Source organism: Felis catus, chromosome X (genome assembly GCF_018350175.1).
Source record: "Felis catus isolate Fca126 chromosome X, F.catus_Fca126_mat1.0, whole genome shotgun sequence".
In the NCBI taxonomy this organism is placed as follows: Eukaryota; Metazoa; Chordata; class Mammalia; order Carnivora; family Felidae; genus Felis; species Felis catus.
Genome location: NC_058386.1, coordinates 27,089,507 through 27,108,232, shown reverse-complemented (window position 1 = coordinate 27,108,232; position 18,726 = coordinate 27,089,507). Strand labels below are relative to the sequence as shown.

Genomic DNA, 18,726 nt, shown 5'->3' with positions numbered 1-18,726 from the left:
AACAATTGATCACGTCAAAGTGATTCGGTCTCTTTCCTGACCCTTGGTTGAAATAAGGGTATCAGTCCGTCCATCCTGAATGGCAGGGTTCAGTGAAAGCAACCCAGCAGAGGCAGTAATTGGGGATGGTTATGAAATCGGATAGATGAATGCTAGAAGAGTTAGACACAGAACCATTCATGACACTTATAAGCCGGCTTTGTGAATCTAGTCGGTTCCTCCATCAGCATTATTTTAGAGTGAAAAGTCGCCGCAACTCAAAAATAGTTCCAAAGATACCCTGGAAAAACAGCCCCTGTATTTGCCCAAGCAGTAACACAGCCTCCTACCAAAAACATTACAGTTGGTTCGTTGTTTTATGAGGGATTCCGAGAGCCATTTTTCCATTTCCGAAGAGAGAAACGTTAGTATCTAACTACACAGGTGTGCATTTTTTTAGGTTTTTATTTAAATTCCAGTTAGCATAGCGGGTGGTGTTAGTTTCACGTGTGCACCACAGTGACTCGACACTTCCATGAATCACCCGGCGCTCATCCCAACAAGGGTGTTCCCGAATCCCCATCACCAGTTTGGAATCCAAATGAGTTTGCAGCATCCGTTTGCATTCCCTTGGCTCATAAGAGGTACCCTTGTGCTTCCAGATCCAAGTCCTTATCATGTCCCTTTCTCTCCCTGTATCTTCCTTCTGCCCTGTGTCTTTTCTCTTCCTGTGATCACGATCCTTACGTAAGTCTCCATCATGACACTCTATTGATCGATTTGTCTGTGTGCCTTTACACACTGATACCATCCGTCACACATTGACAAAAATATTCTTCCTCGGACATTTCTATCACGTTATTCCCGTGCTCAAGAACTTCAGTCTTGCAGGTGCTCATATTTTACTCATTCATTCATTTTTTTTTCATTCAACAAATATTTCCCGAGTCTTTTCCGTGTACTTGGCACTCTTCTAGGCACTGAAGGTACGACTGATCGAAACAGGCCAGAGAAAAGTCATTGCTCTCGTGACATTTATGTCTCGTCGCCAGAATCTGGTAGACCCTCCACTCTACCAACGATGCCTGATAAGACCCTGACAGTCCCTTCCTTTCCTCTTCTTCCTCTGCCTCCCAGTTCCTTCCTCCCCAAGCAGCAATGTAGTTATTCCCCAGCGTGGAGAATGGCTCCTCTCAGCCAAGAAGATTCTGCTGTTTAACCCCGTTCCTGCTCTCCACCCATTTTTTCCCTCGCTCATATGCCCAGGAACATTTGCTGGTCCTCACACTTAGAACAGACCCCTCCTCTCAGCCTCCACATTTTCATCCAGACCTCATAATGAATATTTCCCTCTCTGACCGTTCCTTTACGACCAGGTCGTCCCTGCACTGTTCTCCTTTGTGCTAAATGGCACATTCCTTTAAGTATTCTTGAGTTGTTTGATAGGGCTCTGCTTGCTGCTTCCAGCTAAATTAGATAAATAGGAAAACTCCAAGCTCTACTATTTGGCTGGGGGTGGGGGATACTTTGAGAAGGATAGGTATTAACCCTCCTTTCCATATTTGGTAGAATTCACCTGTGACCAGAATTCACCTAGTCCTGGACTTTGTTGGGGGTTTTTTGATTACTGATTCCACTTCATTGCTAGGAATTGGTCTGTTCACATTCTCTATTTCTTCTCGATTCAGTCTTGGAAGATTGTATGCTTCTAGGACTTTGTCCATTTCTTCTCGATTGTCCAGTTCATTGGCATATAATTTCTGTAGTCATCTTTTGTAATCAATCCTTTATATTTCTGTGATGTCCGTTGCAACTTCTCTTTCATTTCTGATTTTGTCTGAGTCCTCCTTTTTTTTGTGATCGTGGTAAGTCTCCTGCCAGGTAAATATTGAGTCCTCCTTCTTTTTTGTGTGTGGAGTCTGACTAAAGGTTGATCAATTTTGTTTGTCCTTTGACAAAAGCAGCTCTTAGGCTCGTCGGGATTTTCTCTTGTTTTCAAGTGTCTATTTCATTCACCCCTGCCCTGATCATTAGTGTTTCCTACCTTCTAGTAACTTTGAGCTTCGTTTGTTCTTTTACTACTTCCTTTCAGTGTCCGATCAAGTTGTTGATTTGAGAGTCTTCTTGCTTCTTGAGGTAGGCCTGGATCCCTATAAACATCCCTCTGAGAACCGCTTTTGCTGCGTTCCAAAGCTTTTGAACCAATGTGTTTTCATTTTCATTTGTCCTCATTTTCATTTGGCTTCCTCTGTGATTTTTTCATTGACCTATTTGTTGTTTAATATGTTGTATAGCCTCCACGTGTTTGTGTTTCTTGCAACTGTTTCCTTGGGACTGATGGCTAGTTTCATCCTGTTGTGGTCAGAAAAGATGTTTGATATGATTTTGGTCTTCTAAAATTTATTAAAACTTGTTTTGTGGGTTATCAGGTGATCCATCCTGGAGACTTTTCATGTACACTTGAAAAAGAATGTGTATTCTGCTGTTTGGGGGTAGAATGTTCTGTATGTATCTGTTAAATCCATCTGGTCTAATGTGTCGTTCAAAGCCACCGTTTCCTTATTGACTTTCTGTCTAGATAATCTATCCAAGCTCTAAATGAGTTGGTGAGGTAGAGTAAAAGGAGTCCCGGACCAGCATTTGGGCCACCTACCTTCTCTTCCAGCTCTGTTACTAACTTCCTAGCCTATAATCTCGAACATGTCACTTAACTGCTTCCGACTTCAATATTCTGCCTCACTGAAATGAGAAAATTTGATCAGAGACATGGATAGACTCTTCAATTTCCCTAGCAATTCTTCAAATCTATTATTTTTATTTCTGCAGTTACTTTTGATGAACCTAGGCAAATTATTGACATTTTCTACATTGGTTTTCTTATATTTTAAATAGAACTGATGAAGTTCGAAGATATGGTGTAAGAGAAAGCAAATAAGATGTCTTGGAGACAAATGAATACTTTAATTGAAATTGTATAATAGCATCTCATAAATCAGTTCAAGGAAAGTGTACGCCATCTGTTCCATATGCATTATCACGTCGCATTTTATCCAAGAGGTATAAGGAGAGAAGTAAACACTCAGAGATAGTTGAGTGCCATAGAACGAAAGAAAACACTAACTGTTTTAGGTGGGAGAAAAATAAAATAAAAAATTTTTACTTGCATGCATACATACATGTATGTGCACGTTTTCTCTCTCTCTTTCTCTCTCTCTCTCTCTCTCTCTCTCTCTCTCTCTCTCACACACACACACACACACACACACACACACACAGTTATTGATGACAGTATCCAACACCTGAATTGTGATTAGTCAAAGAAGTGTTTCTCATTCTAGAATATTCTACATCCACAACCTTGCATTTTAATTTTGAAAATATTAATAATTTGGGAAGTGGTCAGGTGACTGTTTTTTCCTTAGGAACTACATATGAAGATTTCGGTTCATTCTGTCACCAGATTATATTGTCAAGGTTTTTGTATACACTATTAACTACGAGAAGCACATTTGTTATCAATGTAATTTCGGCAAAATTTACATTCTGCGAGGTTTTTTTGACTTGGGAGAAAAACTTGTAAATGTTAGATACGAATACTCACTCTTATGGAATTCTGAATGCTAATTTGAAAGGCGAGAGTGCCAACATTATATAGTCCACAGCAGCAATAAAGCTCTTAGAGAGTCATCGGCACTAAAAGTTAGAAGAGTTCGGAGGTTTGTCTGTAATGGAGAATAAAGAAAGAGCAAAGGTAGCGTAGTCTTTCTACTTTTGAGAAAAAATGCAACTTGGACATTGACTATTCCTGACCTTCTTTCTCTTACTCTTGAAATGTTAATTATGTGTGAAAGTTGGAGTTCATGGCCAAGCTGGACCCAGAAGAAACAAGAAAGTTTACTTCTCTTTGAGTGTAATTCTCTCTCTTCATTTAAAGTTCCACAGCTCCCGTTTTATGTCTGCGATTCCTTATTATTTCTGCCTTCTTAGCTTTTCTTTCTATATGCTTAAGTGCTATCTGATTACACAAGGGTGCCCAAGATACACGGGGGTACATCATTAGTTTTATAAAGGAAGTCAAAGCCCGCGGGTGGCTCAGTCAGTTAAGCATCTGAATCTGCGTTTCAGCTCAGGTCATGATCTCATGGTCCGTGAGATTGAGTCCCACATCGGGCTCTGCACTGACAGGACAGAGCCTGCTTGCACTTCCTTCTCCTCTCTCTCTCTGCGCCCCGCCCCCTACTCGTGCACACACGCCCTGTCTCTCTCTCTCAAAATAAATAGTTTTTTTTTTAAATAAAGAAAGTCAAAGTGAAAAATGAATCCAATGTAACACATTTTTCTTTAAGAATACATGCCTTTCAGGGGCGCCTGGGGGGGCTCAGTCGGTTACGCGTCCGACTTCGGCTCGGGCCATGATCTCACAGTTCATGAGTTCGAGCCCCGTGTCTGGCTCCGTGCTGACAGCTCGGAGCTCGGAGCCTGTTTTGGATTCTGTGTCTCCCTCTCTCTCTCTGCCCCTCACCCGCTCACACTCTGTCTCTGTCTCTCTCTGTCTCTCTCTCAAAAGTAAATAAACATTAAAAAGAATCCATGCCTTTCAGAGTAAAGTTTTGTTAAGAATTTCCAACTAGGCATCAACGCAATCATACCTGAAATATTTGTGTCTAGAGAAATCACAACCACTTAAGCAGCCCCTATAATTCTTAGTACGCTGATACTGAAGACTTCCTTAAAGACGAGCATTACATCCCAACACACCTAAAGGTTCTGCATTTTACCCAAACCTTCCAAATGGTGGAAGTTATCTGCTTATTAAAGACCAACATGCGCCTTGTTAAAAGCTAGTAGCCCCTAAGCTCTTGTCTTCACTAATAAAGATTAATAGAAAATGGTTGAAGCTTAAGCATGCCCCTTCAAACCTCCACTTTTATTTTCTGTTGAGTAGGTAGAGGTAAATAGAGTATATTTGCTAATTGGCAGGAAATCTTTTGGCTCGGGGATCCAAGCATTTGGTGAAAACCACTAAGGTTAAAGATTTCTTCACATTAGGAGAGTCTGCAATTTCTACTTCCCGTGTCTAAACACAATAGCTCCAGCTACAAGCTTCAGCTGCCGTCCGTCTTTGAGCCTTTGCATCTCAGTTTGCACATTTGCAAAACAAGAGGCTTGACCGAGAATTTCTCAGGTTCCTTCCAGCCCTAACAGCCTAGGATAAAACCTGGAAGGGGGAAAAAGAAAGAGTCGTTACAAATAGAAAGAAACAGTTTCCGAAGAGACATTCCCAATACAAACGCAGGTTAATCATTTAGAACTATTTGGTATGCAATCTCGAAAATCAAAACAGGGCAGCTGCTTTTGGCGATTGCGCTAGAAATGTGTCTCGAAAACCCTTCACAAGCTTAGCATGGCCACAGATAATGTTTTGTGAGCTCTTGGTGTGTCATTGCATTTAGATCGCCTTCAAAATCATGTCACTGACAAATGCCACCTTTGCCCCGTGGAGACCAAGAAGTAACGTTTAGGACATGCAGGAACTACTTTAAGAAACTCTTCCTAAAATGGGGCGCCCGGGTGGCTCAGTCGGTTGAGCGTCCGACTTCGGCTCAGGTCACGATCTCACATTCCGTGAGTTCGAGCCCCACGTCGGGCTCTGTGCCGACAGCTCAGAGCCTGGAGCCTGCTTCAGATTCTGTCTCTCCCCTCTCTCTCTGCCCCTCCCCCGCTCATGCTCTGTCTCTCTCTGTCTTAAAAATAAATAAAACATTAAAAAAAGAAAAGTTCTTTCTTAAAGAATGGCCCTGGAGTTCACCTGCTGAGTTGTGAAGGCTCTCTTTAAAAGTACAAAAAGTCTGGAGGTGGGACCTGGGAGTCTATACCTGAAACAAGCTACTCACGTGGTTTTTATGCACCCTGAAGTTTGAGAACCATGGCTTTAATTGGATACCTTCGTAAGCATAGTTTTCATTCAGGAGCCATAATCTGACTGCTTTTCTCCTCTCCCTCCTTTACCCAGCATCCCTTGTCCTTTATGAAACTTTTGGTTACATTTGTGTCACCGCTCTCCAGCCCCAGCAAGGGAAAGAAACAGTCATTTGATACGGAGTGAAGGTGATCAGACGTTCCCAAATGTTAGACCTGACTCCGCACTCTAGATACACGGCAGCCTTTTCTCCCCCCATCGCAGGTCCTTTTTCCCCTCCTCCATTAACTGCCTTGACTGTCCTGCTCTTAACCTGTCCGGGCTCTTAACCATCTCCCCATCTCATGCCCTGAAGCTCCTCTTAGATCCTTTAGAAGTAAATTCCCTGGGTCCCAGAGCTATTTTTTCCCCTGGGGACACAAAGGGTTTCACTGACCTGTTAATGATTAGTCAGCACCATTGTACCTAGACCCTGGTTGTAGCCCCGCCTTATGTAAATGAAGCAGCCCCTGGGGGCCTCTGGCGGTGCCTTGGCTTGGCTCTTCAGCGACTTTATCCTCCTCCAGACCTCTCCACCAGGGGGATATTTTATTTCCTCTACCAGACAGAGGGAGCAGGCATTAGGCCTCTCTACATTCTTCCTCACCTTCCCCTTTTTGCTACTCCCAAGGCCTTATTGGGACCTAGCGACACTCAGTACTGCTTTATTTCATCAGAGCCTCTTCTTTTCCATGCCGCGCTTCCACGTCTGGACTGTACCTCCCTCCACCTACCTCCCCACACGTCCTGCTTGACCGCCTCGCTCCCCCTTCAAGGGGACCAGGCTGCAAATTCCGGACACCCCAGGGCGTCCCTGTAAGCAGTGGTCATCACGTGCCATTAAACAGCGAAAATCTTGAAAATCTTGCATAGGGAATTCTCGCTTGGGCTTCTCATGGAAAAGGAATCATTGAAAGGGAAAGGGAAGAGAAACGGAAAAGGACTTACCTCTACCCCTATATGCAGTCTGCACTATTATATTTAATTCGTGGCATTTATGGTATTTGGTGATTTGTTTATTAGATAATAATGCCCTTAGAGTCTTGAACCACTTAATTTCTCTGATGGAAAGGCCTTCCCCTTTTTCCAGACACAATGTTTACATTGCTCATAATGGGAAGACGGTTCTGACCATTTGGAGAAGTAGAAAGCTGAGGGAATAAACCACCTCTAAATCTACCTTGGGGAGATAAACGGGTTGGCATTCCAGAATTTTTTCATGCCGGAGTCAAGTGTGTGTACAAAAATAGATAAACATACACAAACGTTTTAGAAAAATCGATTGTAGACATTTTTGTAACCTACTTTCTCCCTCAGCAACTGACGGGGTGATCTTTTCCATATCCCCTAATATATGCTGATGTCATCGCATTGGACAACGCATAGGATGCATAGGCTGTGGACATTGCATTGTAAGACTTAACCGTTACATATGTAATCTCTTCCCTAGTATGGGATATTTAAGTTGTTCCTACCTTGTGTCAATCCTAAGTGATGCTGCAAATAACACTTTTCTACCTATATCTTTGCATGATTTTCCGGTTACGCCCCTAGTACGCGATTTTTGCATTTAAGCTTGTGGGTCATTGTATCTGCACATTTTAAAGACTTGTAAGTATCGTCCTTGCTAAAGAAAATGATCCCTCGGCAAGTTTGGAACAATTTAATTTCAGTACATAGCCACTATTTGGTGATTCTGTTTGACTAAGACCAGCAGGAGAATTGTATTTGAAATGTCAGGCTAAGTTATCAAACAGCAAAGGGAAATGTTTTTCTACCTGGTTGCTTTACACTTCAATCTTTGCAGCGTTGGAGACTATATTATGCTTGTGTTATAGACAGCATTAATTTTTATGAATTAATTAGTAATTGCTGATAATATATGAGTAATGCAGCCTAATTCTTGATTTACCTGAGGATAGAGCTTTGTTAACATTCCTCGCTTCTTCTTTGTTTTCTGGATGATGATTTATTTGGTTAATTTAGCTTCTCATCCTCAAGTGAAATGTGGGTTTTATAGCACAGATCATTCATTTGTATATTCTTAAGTGGCTTCTATGGCTTAACATGTTCTAAATACAGTTGATGGTAAAGCACTCATTCTCCTGCCTAAATTATTCATGTTCAGGGCAGGCTTTCAGGCAAATGTCTGATTTTACTTTTCCACGTGAGTTGTCTCAGTACATTTTACACAAAGGAAACAAAGCGGAAAATGTTGAAACTTGGTGAAAACAAATCCCAGGTGCACGCGAATAAAGAAGGGTGGGGGAAAAGGGAAGCATATGGGAAGAGGAGCAGAAAGGAACAGATGCCAGATGGAAGGAGTCAATGGAAGAGGCTGCCTAGGGTGTAGAAATGGAAAAGTCAAAATGTGGGGAGAGACCTTTCCATTTCTCAAAGCCGAAAGAATTCCAGTACGAGCATGAGTCACTTGAAAACCGAGTGGTTTATATTAGTCACTGGGAGCAAAATTTTTTCTACCAGAAACATTAAGAATCATTGACTGCAACGCTGTGGAAAAGCAATCCATTCCGGTGTATATTTCATGCCGAAAGTCTCAGCGTTCTGCATGTGGCGATAAATGTACAGCTAAACACTGTCTTCCCTCAAAATTGCCCTCAAAATGCCCCCATTATGGCTCGCAGAAGCACAGAGCTAGATTTTTATTGAGGACTGCTGTATGGTTCACAGTGGGTTTATGTACTATGGAACTAACCAAACCACTGTGCCTTTAATGGGATTATTGAAATCGTTCGTTAACCATTCTAGATATTTTGACCTCCTTTGTCCCTGCTGTTCTTCAGGTCTCATTTGGAAGCCAGTTCTGACCAGTGGAAGCGTCTGCACCTCTCTCTTCAGGAGCTTCTGGTGTGGCTACAGCTGAAAGATGACGAGTTAAGCCGGCAGGCACCGATGGGAGGCGATTTTCCAGCAGTTCAGAAGCAGAACGATGTACACAGGGTAAGACATTTTTAAGACTAGTGCCTTGCACAGAGTGAGCATTCAGGGACTCTCTTAAAATGAGTTTGGGTTGGGGCGCCTGGGTGGCACAGTCGGTTAAGCGTCCGACTTCAGCCAGGTCACGATCTCGCGGTCCGTGAGTTCGAGCCCCACGTCGGGCTCTGGGCTGATGGTTCAGAGCCTGGAGCCTGTTTCCGATTCTGTGTCTCCCTCTCTCTCTGCCCCTCCCCCGTTCATGCTCTGTCTCTCTCTGTCCCAAAAATAAATAAACGTTTAAAAAAAAAAAAAAAAGAGTTTGGGTTGAAACTGAGCTGACTAGAAATTGTTTTCACTCTGCCGATCCAGGAGTCAATTATAAATAATCCAAGCCATTATTATTGTAAATGTCAAAAGCGCCCACATTAACAATATCCTTTAAGAAATTGCCCATCTCTGTTAGCGATTTTTAAAAACACTGTGTTAGGGAAAATATTAAACATATACAAAGGAGGCAGAATCCTCTAGTAAACAGCCACGAATCCATCAAGACTTCAAACAGTTATCAGCTCATGCCCGATCTGACTTCTTCTAGACCTCTACCGGTTCTCTATTATTTTGAGATAAATATCAAGCGTGGATCGTTTAACTCATAAACAACTGAGAAAGTATCTCAAAAGATGAGTTTCCACTCTTTAAATGTGACCACATTGCTACTATAATGCGTTTTAAATTTTATTCTAGTGACTATCGGGCATTATTCAAATTTCCACTCTTAACATATATGTGTCTCAAATGTTTTAACATGTTTTTTGTTTCAATAAGAATTAAAATAAGCTTCACACATTGCCCGTGGCCAATTTGTCTCTGAAACACATTTTTTAAAACTTTTATTTTTGAAATAACTATAGATTGCCAGTGAGTTACAAAAATAGTACAGTTTCCCTCTACGCTTCACCCAGTTCGCTCTAACGGTTGCACCTTGCATAACTACACAACAATAAATACGGCTATGTCAACGGACAACATAAAAATGTACAGTTGCAGCACAACTCGATTCACACTAGCTACCTTTCGAGCACACAGTAGCCGGTTGTGCCCAGTGGCTGCCATATTGAACGGTAAGTACAGTTCAATGGGCTTGATCGCCTAGTGGCCACCATATTGAATAGTGCAGTTCAATAGGCTTGATCCTATTCAGGCTTGACACTTTTGGGAAGACTGCTTCAGAGATGGTAGTGTACTCCTCCATCATCAGGAGGTATGTAAGGTCTTGTTTTCTCTTTTGTGTGTGTGATTTGGGCAGCTGTCCATGACCAATGGCTGGGGTTGGAATGTGATAATTACCTATTTCTATCATTTCCTCTTCGTTTATTAGCCAGAATACTCCTACGGGGGGGGGGGGGGGGGGAGTTCATTCATCTACTCTTTGGGCACGCAGTATGCAGTTCATATACGAGAAGCAGGATACTTTACCAGCCTTCAGAATAGCAAGTTGTTCATTCACTAGCATCCTCCAACAGTGACTGATTGTTTCTCACTGTTTTTGTTTTCTTTTGCTCTTTGTCATATTTCTGTTTTCTCTATTAGGCTCTGAGTGGGGAAGTCAGAGATTTGGTCTTGCTCACCTCCAAGACCCTAGTAGCTAGCAAAGTGTCTGGCATACACTGGATGCTGAGAAGTGTATTTGAAAGGAGAATAAAAGGCACAAGAACAGAAATGAATAGCAAACCAAGTAAATGACTACCCGACAACCAAAGCTTGATTAAATGGTGTCACTTCTGTATGTTCAACACTTAAAGAAAGATCTCTGTGGAGACATAGCCAAAGGTAGCATCTTCAAGAAAAGTCAAGGATTTCTATTATTCCAGAGAAGAGGATATAGACGATTGCTCAAAGGGAAGAAGACATGAGGGGAGATCCAGGAGTCTTTGCCAAAAACAATTGCCAAGGAAACTGACAGTTTCTCCTTTAGCAATTCCCCTTCCTAAGATCCAGAACACTAAATTAGCTTCGTGGTAGAGTGAGATATAATAGTGACGGTTTTCAAAATGTTCTGCCTTTGAATAAATAGTCCAAACACGCTGGTGTGTGTGTAGAAGAGCGTTCATTGAGACAGAGGGCATTTTAAATCGAATGCATTTATATGATGTAAAGAAATGAGACAGAATTTCTACCAAAGGTGTAATTCCAGTCTACTTCTAGAAACCAAAGTTGAATCATCGGACAAGGGCACTGGCAGTCAGGACAGACTCTAGTCACATTCCTCTGTAAGTTAGATTGAGATTGTTACTTTGTTCTTCAGCTATGAGATGAAGAATGTGATCCAAGTTTCCACAGTGCCTACTAGCCAGCATCTTATTATAAATACTTCCTCAGTGTCCCAGGTTATTGGCTTTAATGACTTGCTAACAGTGGTGAAATGTTAGTACTCATGCTCAGTCCTCTTACGCCGGAATCTCATGACCAGTAACACGCTCTGGGGAGACAGCGATGCTAGAGTTATGGGTAACGTGCACCAGACGGAAGTGAATTAATCCCCACTTGGCTGGTGTGCTTGTTCAGATACCCATCTGTCACCTTTCTTTAACTTCTCAGGACTTCCAGCCCGTTGATAACTCTGTGTTCTATACGTGCGTTCCACTACTCCTCTCTCTTCACCTCCCTCCGAATCTAACTTAGGTTCAATCATAAGACATTTTAATAACTCTTCCCCAAGATGATAAGATCCTGTGCTTTATTATCTTTTTGTGGGTGCCATCTGCAAAACCCCCCAAACTTGGAGAATCTAACTAAATACTTTCTCCTGTCCAAACAACGACAGAGAAGACCACTATAGTCACCTTTTCAGGGTGACAAACCAAGTGTTCCATTGGCCAGCCCAATACATCACTGAGTCAGTTTACCTCCAAAGTATTCCTTGGCTCTGTCTACTGCAGTCATCACCATAGTTACAGAAGACCATATCTCCTAATGTTTCTGCATCTACTCTGGCCACCCTACAATGCAGTCTTTACATTTCAGCCAGAGCGATTTATGTAAAAACATACACTGAATTATGTCAGTCCTCATCTTAACACTCTTTAATGGCTTCTCAGTGCCACTGGGGAAGGACCAAAATCCTCAACAAGGCCCCAACCTTCTCTTTTCTTACTGCTCTTTCTCTTGCCCTCTGGACCCTAGCCATGCACCATGTTCTTTTGGTTTCTACAGTACTCCATGTTACTCTCAGGTGGTGCTTTGAACATGTTGATCCTCTGTCTGAAGCCCCTCCTACCTACCCCCACGCCTTCATAATTTCCTGGTTAACTTCTGATAATCCTTTACATCTTGGCTCAGACATCGAGCAAGCTTTTCCATGTTGCCCACATTTGACCAGATCTTCTTCTACATGCTCTCATACACAGTCTACTTTTCCCTCTGCAACTTAACATTCTTTGTCATCACATATATGTGTAATTTTTTGATTAATGTCAATCACTGTCACTAAACCATGTGCCCCAAGAAGCCTTATTTTGGGGAGAGGGTTGTCATTTTTATACCCAGCACTTTATAAAGTGCCTAGTACAGAGTAGACACAAAATAGGTAATGAAACAAAGGAATTGAGGAAGAAAGGGAAGAAGGGAAGGAGGAAGGGAAACAAACCAATCAGTGATCTAATCTTAACCTTATTCATTCTTCTTTAGTTTTCTGAGACCAAGGGCAGGGAAAGAAGAATGACGAGTGATGTTCCCTCCTAACTGCAGGATTTTTCTGTTTATTCCCAATTCGGCGTCCATTTGTACTGTGTGGAGCTACTTTGATGCCCACTGTTTTTACTTGTGGTCTGGCCCAATGTTTTCATGAGCTTCTCTTTGTATCCTTAAGAAACATTCTTGTCACAAAACACTCTCCTCCCTCAAAGAACATCATCACTCCTAAGTGTTGATGAGAGAACCATTTAGCACCCTGTTTACTCAGAGTTTTGTCACATTTATGCAGTAGCCCTTTTATAGTAGCAATGGAATGCCTGTCTAGTTAGTAATGCTCCTGGTGCCTGTTGGCAAAAGGAAAAAAGGAAAATCCTTGAAACTGTGTCTCTTTATCAGATCTCCTGAACTTACTTAGCAAGAGAGAAAGGAAATATAATCAGTACAAGACTGTCAAGATCTAGTCTTTGACGGATTTTGTATTTGTAGACTTGTTTTACTTTGCCACATTTCCGGGATTATAAATCGTCTTGCTCTTTATGGGTTTCTTGATTCAAATACTGTTGATATAGACTGTTTAGTATCAAGATGGGTCACTTGCCATCATAAACTTGTTCCCCACGTATTTGGTGTGTCACTTTTTTTCAAATCCCCTGCTTACCATCTATTGTAAATTATTAATGCCTCGGGTTGTCGCTTCTTACGGGAATACAAATCCCATTACGATGTCAGAAGTCGAAACTATAGGAAAATATTTTTCCTTTTCTTTTATATAAATCAGGATGTTTACGGAAGAGGCAATTTACATTTTCTTTGTGTATCGTTGCAGATGAATGATAAAATCTGATAGCACAGCATCGTATGTCTTGTACTCTTAAGGCAAAAACCTGCAGTCATTCTCAATCACCGTGATGGAGAGTTCATGTTTTTCCTATAGGGAAAATTCCAAGACATTCCACACAGGTAGTTAGGGACTGCAGTCTTACCCCCCAAAACAATTTTCACCCTCATGGGAGTGGATCTGTGTTCCCCAAACCAGCCGGGCGGCATAACAAACTGTAGCTGGCATGGCTCTCGAACCTGATTAATAAAATAATGCTCCATATGTTATAAATAATTAAAGCTCAAATATGCCTTCGCAAATATAAACTGACCGATTTTTATATCTTTTGAATACATTATCCAGGCTTTTACGGCCCCTCATTACTTGCCTCGCTAGACTGACTCGTTTTCAATTAGCGTGTATTATTCTGGTCCAGATATATTTTTAAAACTGACTTCCTTTGTTTTACTTGAGCGGTCACTAAAGTGATATTTATTACTTGTCTACTTCTGTGATTAACGTAGAGAGAGTTTTAAAGGAGCCCATCATAGTGGGAAATTTCTAAGGAGAACAGCGATAAACCAGTGGCTTCTTCAACTCCCTTCCTCCTACCCCAAATCCGAACGGAGATTAGGTCTTGATTATAAGAACACTGTACATAATGACTTTTTGTTTGCATCTGTAGTAATGAACTTGTTTGTCATTAGGCTTTCATCTTTCACTTTAAAAATCTCTATAATTCCTTCCCTTGAGACCGTTAAGGACACCTTCAAAGCTTTCTAAGATTTTCTGGTTAAGATTTAGATGGAAGGAATCAATACATACATTATTAAAACAGTGGACAGAAAGCCATTATTGTGTGGATGCTGTTGACAAACGAAAAGGCTGGAATAAAGTAGTTTACTTGTTCATTTGTCAGGTCATATATTATGCATGTTCGATTTCCTCAGAAGTCACCACAAAGTGAGGGAGAGGTTTAGAAATTCGATAAAATTATCCTGGAATCACGTTGTTGATTATACATTTATTTAAGCTAATTCTGTCATCAATGCTAGCCTGCTTCCTTTGGGTACATTTTAGTAGCTGTGTTAGCTTGATGAGTTCGCTGTGTTTTCTTTCCACAGAAATAGATTATGTCTTCGGGTGCCATTTGTGAATGTTAAGATTCAAGTCAGCTCTGTGTCAAAAGAAGAACAAAATGCATTGTTCCCTAGCACCTCTGAAAAACAACAAAAAAAAGGTTGTGATAGGGTAATTCATTCCAACATTCAATGACCTGGCCTCTTAGAGTTTTCTGAACAAGTTTGGTTGGCCTGCAAATTCACTGTTAGTTATTTCTACTCTCCACTGTCTGCCTCTCTGTGTTGGAAGAAACAGACAACTAGACATCTTTTTTTTGTTTTATTTTGTTTTGTTTTCACTCAACAAGGCCAAAAGCTTATTCTTTAAACAGGCCAATAAAAGCGATAAACTCATAGCAAGGCTTATAAAGAAAAAGACCAGGAAATAGAATTCGACGGTATCAGGTGGGGATAAGGAGAACGTGGCTGCAGGGCCTATGGATGTTAAGATAATAAAACATTTCACAAGTAACCTTTTACTAATAAAGTTCACAATTTAAGTCAAAATTCCAAATTTCTTCAAAACAAGACATTCAGCTAAATCAAGAAAACAATGAGAAATCTGGATATTACTTTGGAAATAGACATCTTTTGGATCTATTCTGTATCCCTAATGGAGTAAGCTACTTTTGTGTAAGTTTGATATTTTATGCAGTCCTATTTAGGAATGCTGAATAGAAAAGATTTTAAAATTATTTTTAGTACGACATTTCTAGGCGTTTGAGGGAGTCTTCTGAAAACTAGCTACATCATCAAAACTTGAGAACGGAGCCATCTAGGATTTGCCACTTTTCTTTAATGATCCTAACAAAATAAAATATGAATAATTTACAAATTGACTTCCCTACCAAAGTCCTCTTTCGAACCATGTCAAAATATTCTGACATCTGGAAAAAACACCCTTCAAATGATATTTGTGTAGGATGTTGCCTTTATAGGGCGCTTTGACACATTCATTTACTTTCAAATGAACCCCTGGTCTTTTTCTGTGTCCTTCCTTTTCCCAAAAAAAGCATTTTAGGGAAAACTGTGCCATAACTCAGACTCCCAGGATTTATTGATTCTCTCGGTCGTTATTTATTGAGGGCCTACCCTGTGCCAGGGCTGAGGATAAAGGAGTGAACAAAACGAGACTCCGCCCCCACGGACCTTCAGATTTTACTGAGCACAACATGTAGTAAACCAATAAATTAACATTAGGCTCCTATCAAATCAGTGCTAGCAAGAAAAGTAAACAAAACAGGACCAGAGAAAGAATGAGAGGTAGTGGCCTACCTGTAGAGGTGCTTTTCCTCCAAAGGTCTGAGTGAGCCAAGCAAAGACCTTGAGTGAAGAATATTTCAGGCAGAAGAAGCCGTGAATGCAGAAGCCTAGATGTAGGAACAGGTTCTGTGCGCTCAAGGAATAACCGGATGGGCTAATGGTAGGTTGTAGAGAGTGTCAAAGGCCAGAGAAGCATTCATGTTGCCGGCCACCATTTGGAGTGGATTTTATTTTGTGCATAAGAAGACACCACTGGGGGACCATAAGCAGGGATGACGTGAACTGGCTTTGGGTGTCCAGAAGTTGACTCTGGCTGGTCTATGGAGAATCGGCAGTGGGAGGAGCAAAAGTGAAAGCAGGGAGAAAGTTAGGAGGGCGGTGAAGTCATCTGGGCAGGAGATAATAATGACTTGGCCGAGAGTGGAAAGGATAGACATGATGACAAATTATTTGGCCCAAGATATATTTTGAGGGTAGAGCTGACAAAACTTCAGAGACATGGGATGTGGAATGTGAGAGGAAGTGAAGAGTCAAGGATGTCTGTGAAGTGTCTGATTTGAACAAGTGGAGAAATGATGAGACCATTTATGGAGGTGGGAAAGACTTTGAAACGATCACGGATGAGGCCGTGTATGTGGAGCCAAACAAGTCTTCCACATTTAGATTATATCGATAGAGACAAATGGTACAATTCAGAAATTATTCACCACTTAACACTTGACAATCTCAGATTCTGGTGGAGCCTCCTGGGAATGGATATAAGTTAATTTGTCACGGGGTCTCCTGATAATCAATTCATCTGTACTATTGCTACAGAAGGAATTTCCAAAACTTAGGGTTTAGGTTCAATAACCTAAGACCTAATTCTCTAAATGACCATGGGAATAGTTTGAGCTTTCACCAGTGATTTCTCAAGGTCAGCTCAGAACTTAACAACATTATTGTCAATAGGAAGTGACTTCCCCAGTGGTTGTTGGAAGCAGCCCAGGCCTAGGATTTAGAGTCAAACAGCTGTTCCAGACGCTGCGTGGGCACTAAACTATTCCTCCATAGTATCACAGATCTGCAAGCAGGCTGGACTCTATTCTAGCCCATGCCCTTGATCTCAGAGAGCACAACTTTTACTTTAAAAGGCTTCCAAAGAAATAAATCTCAACAAGGTGTTGATTAAGCACATGTCCCCCCCCCCCCAAAACACTCCAAAATGTTTTCTCATTGAATACAATTAGATTTTTTTTTGTAATCATCTCAGGCTTGACGTGTGGCCTTTTATTTTTCGACTCTGCTTGAAACTGATTCAGTCTCGCTTACGAAAGACGGTTGTTCTTGTTGTTGACTCTCAGAAACAACAGCCGAGATGTAGCTGATACCGTGATCCATTATCTTCGCTTTCATTCAGGAATGGAGTGGAAACAAAAATGGACCTTTTTTCCATCTTACTTAATGATGATTATGTAGTCAAACTCTTAGAAGTAGAAATTGGAAAGGAGGTTGTGAAAAGCTGGGGAGAGGATGAAATGGGAAGTTTCAGTTGTGCAGAAGGAATACGTTCTAGGGACCTGCTGTACGACCTAGTGCCTAGAGTTAACACTACTGTGGGTAGCGGGTTGAACTAACTTAAGACTTTCTTAAGGAGCTATATCTCATATTGAGCATTTTTAGTGCAATTTTAAAATATCGGGATGATTGGAACTTTCCTTTGTATTCCATACCCTCCATTTGTAGAACTTCTCTAATACCAGCCATTTCCGATGAAAATGAAGGGAATCCTCTGTCTTTTTGTTTTCTTGTTGTTCTTCTCTTCCTGCTTCTTTCCGATTTCTGCCTTCCATGAATCCCCATGAATTTGCCTTAGATTCTTAGAGGCAAAATTCCTGCCACTCCAGTTAACCGCATTTCTGGATCTTGCCCCTTCCCAACATCTTGGTTTCAAGTTCATTGGGCTTTGACGCGCCCTAAGTCAGCATTCAGTAAACAAAACACTGGTGAGGTGTTTGAGACTCAGTAAACATGGCGGCTGTCTACGTGAGGAGTGTCACTGTGGTGACAAGAATGTATTCAACTTTCTTTTCAGAAGTCAAAACAGTATGGGAGGCATATAGAAAAAGCAGAAACAATGTGGAAACTAGCCTGATCATATAGGGTGACAAAACTAAAACACTGATCAATTTGTAGCTATGGCTGTGTTAATGTCCTTGTCCTGTGCCCGTTCAGGAACCACTTGTTGTCTGTGTGGCACCATTAGATCACTCCAAATTTTAGGGTCTGTCTAGTGTTCGCTCATCCCTTACCTAATGCTTCAGACTGGACGAAAAGCCCCAACCAAGCAGTTCTAACTTCTGAATGTGTGAGCATGAACATCTCCTTCTAATGTGGGGCATGGACACCTCCTTCAGGGAGGGAATCTCTAGGATTAAGAAGGCAGAGCAAATAGGGCCTCCTCTTGAGGAAAATCCACTCGGCAGCTCAACGATTCCATTCAGCCTTGGATCTGGCACGTAAGGAAAGGCCCAGAATAAGAGCTCTCAATTTTTCCCAATCGACAGCATTTAATTTTTTCTCTACTAATTCATGAGCCCAGGCTTTCACCGTCAAGCATGTTCTGCATCTAAATCAAACTGGCCTCCACATAACACACTCTGGTTTTCGAACTGGGTGTTCTGTTATGTGGTCAACAAAATTTATTATCCACTACGTGCCAAGCTATGGCTATAATTTTTATCATTAGGAATGCCGTCTAGAAGAGATCGTCTCAAATTGCCACCATGTAACAGGCTGATGGCCAATTAATGACCTAAACAACCTAAACACTTTGCTTATGGAACATTCCAACTGGATGCGAGAACTTAGGTAAGGTGTTTAGTAAACCCCCCCGCATTTTTACAAACGAGGACGCAAGGGCTCAGGGAGATCTTAGGCCTGGTTCTAGATCACCCAGCCCAGCTTCGGCCCAT

At 41.5% G+C, this 18,726-nt stretch overlaps 1 protein-coding gene across 16 annotated transcripts in view; it reads left to right on the top strand.

Annotated features, from left to right (window-relative positions):
• The window catches only part of DMD (dystrophin), a 2,379,610-nt gene that overhangs the window by 2,012,637 nt on the left and 348,247 nt on the right, over positions 1-18,726 (top strand). For all 16 annotated transcript variants that reach the window (XM_045050793.1, XM_045050788.1, XM_045050791.1 and 13 more), the window contains one exon: positions 8,743-8,899. In XM_045050793.1, coding sequence (XP_044906728.1) covers positions 8,743-8,899 — 157 coding nt within the window. The remainder of the gene's footprint in view (positions 1-8,742; positions 8,900-18,726) is intronic.